Raw genomic sequence first — 12043 nt, forward strand, 5'->3', positions numbered from 1 at the left:
AACCACCGACCCACGAGAAGCTACTGGCAAGCTTTCTCACAAACCCACATTAGCCGAATCCTGGACTCGAACCCACGCAGACAGAGGTGAGATGGCAGTGATCCGTTACGGAGAGCGCTTTAGACCACTCAGCCACTCGGAGCCCCTAATTCGTCTAGGAAGTTGGGGTAAGAGAGCTTATATTTCGCGAGGACATGTACTTCTAACCTGTCGATGTGGCCTGTTGGCAAGAGGGAAACGGCGATGTAATGAAAGCAAATATCATTTCTTTTAAACTCTTTAGATCCGGAAATCGGACAGTCCGTAGCAAGTTCTCCAACATGCGCGCCAAGAATCTTAATTAGCGTGTTTTCAGTGTGCAGGACTTTTGATTTTGTAGGTTTGCTAAAAAACATATCATTCTCGAAGGTTTCGCGGTTTTATTTTTGTCTCATGGACCAAATGATAGATGGCCTTACATAAAAGACATTGCCGTCGACGTTTAGCAAATTAAACATTGCCATTATAGTAAGAATTACATGAGTACTTTCAAGCTTTGTTTCTGCTGCAGCGAAAACGATATTACGCCTTGATGGCCGCAAGTTGGATTAGGGTACTCTGGATAAACCCAATGTTTGATGCTGATTTGATTCAAAGAAGTCTTTTGCAAACACATTGTTAGCATTTGTTTTCAGGTCCGTATTCACCGTATTCATATGTATATGTCCCCATTCAGGGATTCTAACACTCTGAGAACATTTGTGATGCGCTTGCCAAGATTGGTGTGGAGTTGGAGGTTTTGATACTCATTTTTCGCAGGTTTGGAAGTAGCTTTGCGCACTCAGCCAACGAACCCCTGCCTAATTTGTTTTACTAAACCAGCTCATCCTAGCTCGATGAAACGGATAATGCCCCCGGATCAGCGGGAAGGCGTTGTGCGTATCATGGAGCTCATCAACGTACTCGATGATGTAATTTGTACTAGCTAGGCGATCCCACTCACTGAACTCAACAATTGGTTGACCCTGCACGATCGCATAACGATAAAAGTTGCTAAAAATGGCATACAAGCCAGCTGTTTCGCTGCCTGCTGCCACAACCTAGGTACATTAGGATGTTCACTGTCGCGTATCTCAGGCTCATCGTCGAGTTCCTTCTCAATGGATAGGTACTTTTTGATGTCCGCCAGCTGTTCAGGGAAGTTTAAGAAATGCATTAAGCATCTCAGTCTTTAGACAGCAATAATGGTAGTCCCAGAGAATTTGGTATTTTAAGGCCGTCCACATACCCTTTGCGTGCTCATACTTTTTCTCGTAGATTCATGCTTTAGGGAATTGACTAGGCATGGTCTCCATCAGTAATATGGGTTTCTTCAAATCATTTCCAGTTGCTTGTAAATTTGTACAGGTTGATGCCAACGTTCCCTCTAAGCTGCGCGCGCGCAGCTGCTTAGATATCCCCGTGCAGCTGAATTGTTCTCCGCGCAGCAGATCAAAATTACCAAATATTCAATCCAACATTAATGATAAAATTATCGTAATGTTTGCACAGTGCAGCGCGCATAGCGCGCACATCTACCATTCGCTTAGATTGAACGTTTGTTGATGCCCGTTTTGGTTAGAAAGACAATGTCTTGCTCTACATGCCGACTATTGATGTAAAGTGACCTGTAAAACAAGTTGGCGATCAGCTTATAGAGGTTATAATATTCATTAACTGCAGGTTTTCAACAAATAGCAGCTGACTCAGAAATACTGCCAGGTATTTTTTTCTGTTCCTTTTGGAATGTCGCTTAAATATTCATTCGAGGCCGTTCCTATGACCTCTATGATTAGGTGACCGTAGGTTATACAGCACAACTATCACTTTATTTATCATGGGTAGATCTACAGTTTTAAGATTACCATGTTTTTGTTGGCGACGTCAAGGCATTCCGGTAATGTGGTAGTGGTTATGCGCCCAATCGGACAGCAGTTTCTCACCGCATCTGCGGCAGTATTCCACTTCATGGAATGCCTTGCGTTCGTCTCAGTTCATGTAGATTTCAGCCAAATCGCGGATACCCTCCACGGTCTCCATCATCTAATGTTCGAGGCTCCTTTGAACGGCATAAGAACGGCGCCTTGAATACTCGGACGATCATGTAGCAGAAAATATATTGGAATTGGCCAGTGATTTACTGCGTGTTACTTTTGTTCCGATTGTCATTGGCACGTTCAATACATCAGATTCATCATAAATGACCTAAAGAAAATGTATCCGACGGTGGTGGTACTGTGTGTGTGTGTGTGTGTGTGTGTGTGTATGTGTGTGATTTGGATTTTTAACGTAACTTTAACAATTTTTCAGTCATACTGCTACGATGTCTGCAGTGTGACAGTTTATAGTGATGTCTAGCACTGGGGCATCATGTCGCAGACATGTAGCATGATGTCCCACCCAGTCACATTATCCTGACACCAGGCCGACCAGTCCTAACACTAACCTCTTAATGCTGAGCGCCAAGCGAGGCAGCTGTTAGTACCATTTTTGTAAGTCTTTGGTATGACTCAGCCGGGGATCGAACCCACGACCTCCCGCTTCCGAGGCGGACGCTCAAACCACTGGGACCCCAGAGCAGTCTGGTGCTGGTACTGAAACGACACGATGTCACCAGTAAGATTACGCGTTAATAAGTGTTACACAATCCACAATGTCTGGCAGATTTAATGTATTTGTCTTTTTTAAACCATTTTCTAAACTTTCTACCTTGTTGTAATGTGAAATCTTTATTAGGATGAAAGTAAATATAGGTTTTGTCAATTCTGAAAGTAAAATCAAAATTGAATTTTAATACTTACTTTTAATCTAACTGATTATCACATTTTATTTCTCGTTATTAATAAGTAAAGAAAGTAAAGATAGTTTATTATTATTATTATTATTATTATTATTATTATAGTGATTAATTTAATTTAATCCTGGCTTTGCGGAATTTCGAAGTGGGTATATCTGAGAGAGAGAGAGAGAGAGAGAGAGAGAGAGAGAGAGAGAGAGAGAGAGAGAGAGAGAGACAGACAGACAGACAGACTTACTCAGAAATATTACCTAAATTTCATTCGTTATGTCCAAGAGGTCATTTAATTATGATCAATAGGTCAATTCATTATGGCCAATAGGTCAAGGCATATTTTGCCCAAATTTAGGACGGGTAATTGAGTTATAACTGTTTTCTTTTTGTCGTCATCATCTTCGTCAACTTCTTTTCTGTTTATCTTGCCGGTGCCCTATTATATTTTTACCGAGTAATTACCTACCTCCCTTACAGAGAAGTGGCCTTCGCAAAAGTTTTTCATAGACCTACGAAATTTTCCAACTGATATTTTTGTGAAACGCAATTACCAATTAGCTAAGATTTTCTTACACCTAAAGCTTACGAAAATTCTGCACGTAAAATGGAAATTGGGCCCCCTATTCCAGTATCAAACCATTCACATTTTTCGACTGTTAAAATTGTTATATGTCACAATAACTTTCCCTCTTAGTCGTCAGATCATTGCCCGGCATTTCTAATGCACCCTCGCCTCCCAACATGAAAGCCTTTACTGCATATCTAATTTTGGTCTCACTGGATAGTTTCGTATTTTGACACCCCCCTAATTTTTAAGGTAGAAGGCATGAACCTAATTATCACAAGCCTAGCATTTATAAATTCACACATAAGCTAAATCTATAATGTGGTTGAGATTTACTTTGAGTTAGGCTTGGAAATAGTTGGCTTGTTGGTTACTGCCTGTCACAGTTAGATGAGCATTGGAGATCAAATGCGTAACTTGGGCTGCAAATGAGCTGCCGACTTGGCTTACGTATTTATGTGTGTCTGCTACAGAGGTAAATATCTAAAAATCTAGATGGTTGAGGGGTGATGAAAAGTATGCTAATTTGTTATAGTACTAGTGAACTTTATTCATGCATAAGGCACATACTGATTCTTCTAGCCGCATTGTCACAGAAATATATTCAAAATAGCCATTTCTTGTCAAAAATGAATGTAAAATTTAGGGGTTGTGGCAGTGTTGGTTCAGTATAAAAACCACCAGTTGCATCAGGAATTAACCTGATTACTGCAGTCAAAATCTCACATGTATGCTTTCTACAAAAATCATTAGTTTGTTTTTATTTGTATCTTCAGTGTAAAATTATTCTCATTTTTCTGTATTTGGTCATTGTCGGATGAAAATTCACCAGATAAACTGTCCAATGAGACCTTTTCCACTTTTCCTAATTGCTAGCGACTGGCATTCACTTACTTGGCACTTTGTTTTTGCATTCTTTATTTACAGTAGAGATTTAAATTTAATCAGGGATTTGTTCTCACGGTCTGAAATAAATCTCGATTACTTTGATAAATATATTGAAAACGTACCCATGAATGTCATGTATTTTGCCTTTAGACTTAAATGTAAATATTAAAATCTCTTCATTTGCACGTTTTTTTTTCTTCTTCTCAATAACAGATTATATATATATATATATATATATATATATATATATATATATATATATATATATATATATATATATATATATATATATATATATATATATATATATATATATATATATATATATATATATTTATATAATTTGTTTCTTTACCTTTGGGTGATCACAGATTGCAGTAAGTGGAATTTATCTTCCTTGACCAGCAATTCTAAATAGACTATTCATAGGAAATCACACTCAAGCGTTATATAGATTTTCTATAATCAGTTTGATTGTATTTTACAGTTGTTTGCCTATGAGCTGATGTAAAACAATTATAATGAAATAAACATGAAGAAAATGTAAAAATCAATAAACCAATAAATTATGGAAGATTAACGGTGTACCTAGTACTGATTCGAATATTTCTACCAGAATACTAATATTCGATTTCAATATAATTTTTTAATATTTGTATTCATAAGTGTACATTATTTTATTTATTCTGAAGGAAAACAGGATACATTCTAATTAAGACATCATCTACCATTCATAGTTTATGGTTGTCAAAATGATACCAAAAGAATTGGGCAATATTTTTGCAGGTTAGGAAGGGATATTTCTGAGAAAACAAATACATACTAAATGTATTTATCTCCGTAATCATTAAATGGTCACCCAAGCACTTATTTTGGATCAACATCTACTTTCTGTTTTGTTGTACAAATCAACAATGTATACCTTCATTTCAGAGTGTACAATCAAAGATATTACTGTCTGATTCCAAATGTTTGACTACATTAGACACATAAACGCTGTTTGTTTATAAATATAGCAGACATTTTGACACAAAATGGGATTACGCATCTATGAAGAAGTTTGATCCGTTTGAGATGATTATAAATGGCCTTACCTTATGGATTGTATTCGGGTCATAATCCGTGATTCCATCTAATTTGCAAGTATCATTTGCTACTCCATGCATCGGCGATCGACCATTCTGCATTAAGCGAGTCTTGGAAACATCCGTGGTAGCGGCCATATTAAATATTTTTTCAGTGCTAATTTATATCCAAAGATAGAATCTCACAATGCTCATTTTCTTTTGGAAATCTATATGTCCCAAGTGCAGGTAACGCCATTAAATAACATATCTGAATTCAGCAGTATTTACCAAACATATCGGAGTATCAATGTATGTTTGGTTGTGTAATAATGTAAGACCACAGCGCTGGAACAGTCTATTCCGATATTGATTCGAGGTAGTGAAGACATCAACAGCAGCAGCAGCAGTGGACGTAGTCAAGAATGATCGGTCCTTTAGAGAGTCTCGTATATGGAGTATAATAAAATCGGCAAATTCTGAACCTCAATCTGAGTGTGCTTTCATTGATTTTAGTATGCGCATCACTTTACCCATTGGTGGCTTAGACAAAAGTAAATAATTTAATAATCAAACATTTCTGATGCTATTTAGAATGCAGATTTCTTCTGGTTTAAGTAATGATGGTCAAAATCGGACACGTAACCCCCCGCCCCGTCATTCACAGAAAAGTGCATTAAAATCTGAAATAGAAAACCTGTGAATCTGTTGAATGGCTTTAAATGTCTATTATTAATTTTAAAAAAATCACATAAAATAAGTTCCTGGTAATTGCTGATCCATTCCCGAAAACATATATTTTCGTCGGTGTTATCTTTTAAGCGAACTGCATCATTTCATTGAAGTATTGGAAGAGGAATAAGGCACGATTCTTCCAGAGAAGTGTAAGTTAGAGCAAAGAACATTATCTGCATCAAATTCTTTACGAACTCAATCCTTAGCAAATCACGTCGTGGTTGATCATTGAATTAATACTTTATATTATGAAGAGCTTAACGTCAGCAACAAACATAACGATGCCACAAGAGAAGTTACGAACATCCAGGAGCCAGATATTAACTCACAAGAAGACGGTGTATTTGAGACGAAGCAACTAAATATCATATCATATATTATATTTACTAGAAATTCTAAACAATGTAATAGGGATAGAAACTCTAACGTTTTATTGAAAAACTAAATCCACTAGAGACAAAGTATTTTTCAGATGCCTAAAAAGCATATACACCTAAATGAATAAGTAATCCTAATACTATATTGTGGATAACGAAAACGATCGTAAAGATCTCGTTTTTATGAAAACTTTACCTTTCCTGAAACAGCAGCATCGAATACAACAGCTTCAGTTACGTAAAGCGCTGAAGATAGATGGTTTTCAAAACGAACATATGATGTCAAGAAAGTGATAGAAATCATTACCAGTCTATTCAATACGATACCAACATTCCTGTTTATATATCTTGTGACTAGAGAATCGGCAAATTGTACCAATCTACAAAGGTGATGGAATGTGTACATATTACCCTGACAGCTACAGTGTTGTTTCTTTGCTACCAGTTTAGTACAAATTATTTGAAATAAATATTATATGGAAAAGATTTAATACGTAGTGCAAAACGAAAATTCAGACTTTCCCAGCCACTCAACAATAAGGCATCCATAAGGAACTGAATTGCATCTCGGCATAATTAATTTACATAAAGCTATCTTAGCCTATCATGAATTAGAAGCAAACGTTTATGCTACATTTTGGACATAAGGAAAGCGTTTTGCATCGCATGGCATCATGGATGTTTCATAAAGCTTTCCCGATTAGGAATTACTGGGACACACTTCACTGTAATAAGAGAATCACAGTTTAATATCGAAGTTGTTTCAATGGCATATTTTCAAAACGACTGAGACTGAACTATTTGTGGAAATGAAGAACTTCTGTGTTTTCATGTCTTGTGTCAGAACTTTGCCAAACATAATTATAAATTTACTTGGTTACGACTGGATTTTAATTGAAATGGAAACTTAATACTTCTGGATCCTTTTTGGGACGCATCAGATGCTGTTTTTTGAAAAACAAATACCGAAATCATTACCAGTCTTGAACATTTAACCAAGATGTCATTTGCTTGGAGAGCTTTGCCTATTCTAATTAAATTGCACTTGCTATCATAATGTGTTTATTTTGCAAATTTCGAGTTTGATATTAAATCTTCCCTGAAGCTCAATACAAATTTTAATCATATTAAAGAAATTCCACCAAACTTTTTATATACGAAAATGCATTAATTTTAAAAAACTTAGTTTGAGTCTTATTTTAGAAACTAAGTGATGAACATATATGATTTATTCACATTTAGAAAGCACGTTTGAAGCATGTTTTATGTGAACTTATCAATAAAAGAAACATTTTAAAACTAATATTACAAAACAGGAGCAGCTTCTCGAAAACAAAATCATATTCCCAAATGTCATTACGTCGGTCATGTCTTTCATCACCTCCTTCTTGGAGCTATTTGTCACTTTTCCATTCATTGAATTGCTTTTTTCTCTTTCATCGTCTTTTTGATATCCTTTCTCAGATTCTTTGCAACCTTTCTAATGTCGTGTTGTCACTGCTTCGTTGTCTTCATGCCATTTTTTTCTTCAGTTTTTGCCCATTACAAATCCATGCTCATCATACACTAATCACTGTTTATGATTCCACTTTTCCTCTAAGTGTGCTCTGTAGTTCTAAATCAATACATTTAATCCGTTTTTGCCATTAGTTTCAGTGTATATATCATAATCTTTATAATTCCTTCCTTTGTGTGATGCTTGAAATAGTCTTCTTAATATTTTTTTGCATTTTATAAAATGCTTTCAATCTTAAAAACCATGGGCGTAAAATTCCTTTATCATGTTAAACACGTGAGTGCACATATGTCTCAGTGTAACTAATGTCTGCATGGATTCCGCCAGTATTAGACGATAAGACGTTCCTCTTGAGGAACGACTTTAAATGTCATAAGATTCAGCACGTTGTAAAGCCCGTGCTTGCATGTAGGTGTTGCATTAATAATCAGTATTGCTCTTTAATGATATAACTTCACATTTCGTCTCATGACATGATATAATATCTCACCACTTCGGTGGCCTAAGTGGTTAGAACGTTCGATTCGGATGTGGGAGGTCGGGGGTTTGAACCCCGGCCGAGTCATACCAAAGAGATTTACGAATGGTACTAGCAGCTGCCTCACTTGGCGCTCAGCATTAAGAGGTTAGTGTTAGGACTGGTCGGCCTGGTGTCAGGATAATGTGACTGGGTAAGACATGATGCCACGTGTCTGCAGCATGATGCCCCAGTGCTAGACATCACTATAAACGGCCACACTGCAGACATCGTAGTGATGTGGTTCAGATTATTAAAGCTATGTTAAACATTCAACACACACACAGTGTCATACAGACATACGCACGCACGCACACACACACACATTATTTCGAGGAAATAACATTTCATCCAATGAACTAAGCCTATCGAGAATATGAAACCGAGCATCAAAATGTCTAAATTTAGAAGAAAGGAAGTTATGCCTATCTATATGTCTATCAGCTGTAACGTAGAAAAGAGACTCAATTTCGTTTTTTAAATCCGTGAATAACGAATATTTTTAATTATATTAGATGTTAAAGTAACTAGGGTGACCGCATTAAATGTTATTTCTAGGAAATCGCCTGTTTACTCCTACACCGCCAAAATATATTCCAACGAGTAATTTTCAGTGTAGAGTATTTATATCTCTATCGATGTTTATCTACTCCCACCGACCGTCATACGCAAATTAACAGATGTGTATCTACTATCACCGATCGTCACGTACATATAAGCAGATGTTTATCTACTCCCACTGACCGTCACATGCAAAATTAGCAGATGTTTATTTACTCCCACCGAACGTAACATGCAAATTAGCAGATGTTTATCTACTCCCAACGACTGTCACGTGCAAACCAGCAGATGTTTACCTACTCCCACCGACCGTCACATGCAAATTAGCGGATGTTTATCTACTCCCAACGATCGTCACGGGCAAATTAGCAGATATTTTATCTACTCCAACCAAATGTCACGAGCAAATAAGAAGATTGTTTTCTAAGTCCACCGAACTTCACATGCAAATCTTGACAGAGTTTCTGGCCTACTGTATCAGTCACGCAAACAGATGCTAGAAGTGTCATATCTTAATCATGACGTAAACTACGACGTCAATAGTGTTAATTGGAAAGCCACGTCCAGTATGTGGACAATATAATCGATGACGTCAATAGCTACTTCATTACAATTTTGGATAGACACATTGAGTGATTATGACATATTTTTTAACATTACAATTAACGAAACTGGAGAATTAATGCATTTTGAGGATAAATAAATATATATTTGCTTGATATTCCATATATATATATATATATATATATATATATATATATATATATATATATATATATATATATATATATATATATATATATATCTGTGTGTGTGTGCGTGTGTGTGTGTCAGTGTTCATGTTGTGAGGAAAATTTGCTGATGCTTCATGATTCATGTTGTACACATATTTTCTTATAGTTAATTCGTGCTTAAGAACACCTGGAATAATGTCAATACGTATTATGTAATATTACGACTATAGACCGATTCAAATAGAAATATACGAGCAGATAGAGACGCCTTTGTTTGTTTTGCAAAACGTCAGTGATGTCACAACCGGCTTGGAGCAAGTTCGCGCTATTCGGGACCAGATAAGTGCTAAATTACCCCAAGGCAGTTTTCAAAGAGACCAGACCGTATCTAATCGAGACTCAAATCTAGGGCGGAGTCTCAATAAGCAATTTGTTCGGACTAAGTCCATTTTTCCGTTAGGACATTTTGAACGTCTTTAGAGGCGGGTCACAGAGAAGTTGGGAGACATTAGACTGTAACCTGAGTGCCGAAGTTGTGCGCTCGTTAAAAGGCCAATACGAAGGAAAATCAAGAAGAGAACAATAGAGATTCATATATCCGATATTCCAATGGAGATTCTCCTAGAGGCGACAGTCAAGTGCTTTGAGGAAAAGCTGAAAATAAAAGTAATACATGCAAAAATGGACATTATTCCCCTCACCCCCATAAAGAATGGAACGAGGCTTCAAGAAATAGAAAAAAAATGAAGTAACCAAGATAAAACCAGTTTTTTTCTTCATGGATTTCTGGTCAAGTCATGGTATAAAGGGTGTATATACCATCGTAAATGCAAACGATGTGGAAACACGGGGCATACACCTCACAAATGCCTGAACAAAAATGAAGAAGGGTCTGAGAAGAACAAGAGACAACACTTAAATACACAACAAAAGCAACAACCGCAAAGGAAAAACCAGAAAGAAACAATAATCACAATGATAGCTCAGGAACGCAGACAAGAAGAAGAGGAAGTACAGTTAAACATGGCATTACAATGTACAACAGCAATAACAAAAAATAATAAAGCTACTAAAACAACAACTACGGAATTAAGCGTAACCCCAATATTATCAACTTCACCCACAACGACACCCACTTGCGAAAGAAGAGTATCCTATACAAGAGCAGTACTAGAGACGATAGAAAAACCAATGCCAACACCAAGAAGGGAAAAGAAAACCAACAAAGAAGAATTGAAACCAGTAGAAATGACTATCCAAGCAAAAGAAACAAGCACATCACCACAATCTGAAAGAGGGAAAGGGAACAAAACACTGAGCGAAAAAGGGAAAGGAAAAGAAGACAAGATGAGAGAAAAAGCACAAAAAGAGAGAGAAAGAGACGCAGGAAACAGAGCTATCTTCTTGAAGATGATGAATACTTAGAATAAATAATTATAAAAAAAAATATTTAAAAAAATAACAAAAATATATAATAAACAAACAAATACTATTATATTAACAAACAGTATACATATAGCAACACATACAGTAACAGCAGAAAATGACATTAAGCTTTGGCATCCATACAAGTAGGGCAAGGGGGACTCCCGTACTGGTCTAAGAAGATCAAATAAGGGAGAATTCTCCCCACAAAAGAAAACAAAAGTTGAAAGGCGGGAAGGAATTCTAATGAAATTCTAAGTTTGGACTGCGAACAAAGGATTCTTGAGTAACTTATCTTCGCCAGAATCTGTCTCATTTTCATAACTAGGCATTGTAAGATTGATCAATTATTATATACATTTAATTTATTAGAAATGGAATCCTCCATGTAACGCTAAATTATCAACATATCGGAACGTAACGTATCGCGAATTATTCACATGCAATATTAATGTATGTAGATTGATGGATTGTGTAATTTACTATGTTGCGTTGTAATGTGTAACTAAACGTTTTAGTGAATTGTGTTAGAGCTTGTACTTGTTTGATTAGTATATGAATATATAGATTGGGAATTATGCAGAGTTAGTCATTATAGGACTTGTGCACATATAACTGTATGTGTTTTTTTATAATTCGTAGGGTAGAAAACGCATATGATTATTGTTGATGATGATAGTTTAATATATCGAGAATTTAACAATTAGGGATAAGTATGCATATATCAAAAGTCGAAGACAATATGTTTATTTTTATGGCACAATTATTGTAGAAACAAGCGTTTATGGAATATCTAGATGTGAGTGTGTGAGTTGATCTGATAATTTATTCGCCATTATTCTTAGGAAAGGC

At 36.2% G+C, this 12043-nt stretch overlaps 1 protein-coding gene across 2 annotated transcripts in view; it reads right to left on the minus strand.

Annotated features, from left to right (window-relative positions):
* LOC149803465 (ras-related protein Rab-26-like) overlaps nt 1-5596 on the minus strand; it is a 163483-nt gene extending 157887 nt beyond the window's left edge. The window contains exon 1 of one of the 2 annotated variants that reach the window (XM_089953176.1): nt 5357-5596. In XM_089953176.1, the coding sequence (XP_089809302.1) occupies nt 5357-5485 (129 nt within the window). In that variant the 5' untranslated portion in view covers nt 5486-5596. The remainder of the gene's footprint in view (nt 1-5356) is intronic. The other variant, XM_089953175.1, reaches the window with a different exon arrangement.
* Nucleotides 5597-12043: the final 6447 nt, after the last annotated feature.

Source organism: Sinohyriopsis cumingii, chromosome 3, assembly GCF_028554795.1.
Source record: "Sinohyriopsis cumingii isolate HCF-2022 chromosome 3, ASM2855479v2, whole genome shotgun sequence".
In the NCBI taxonomy this organism is placed as follows: Eukaryota; Metazoa; Mollusca; class Bivalvia; order Unionida; family Unionidae; genus Sinohyriopsis; species Sinohyriopsis cumingii.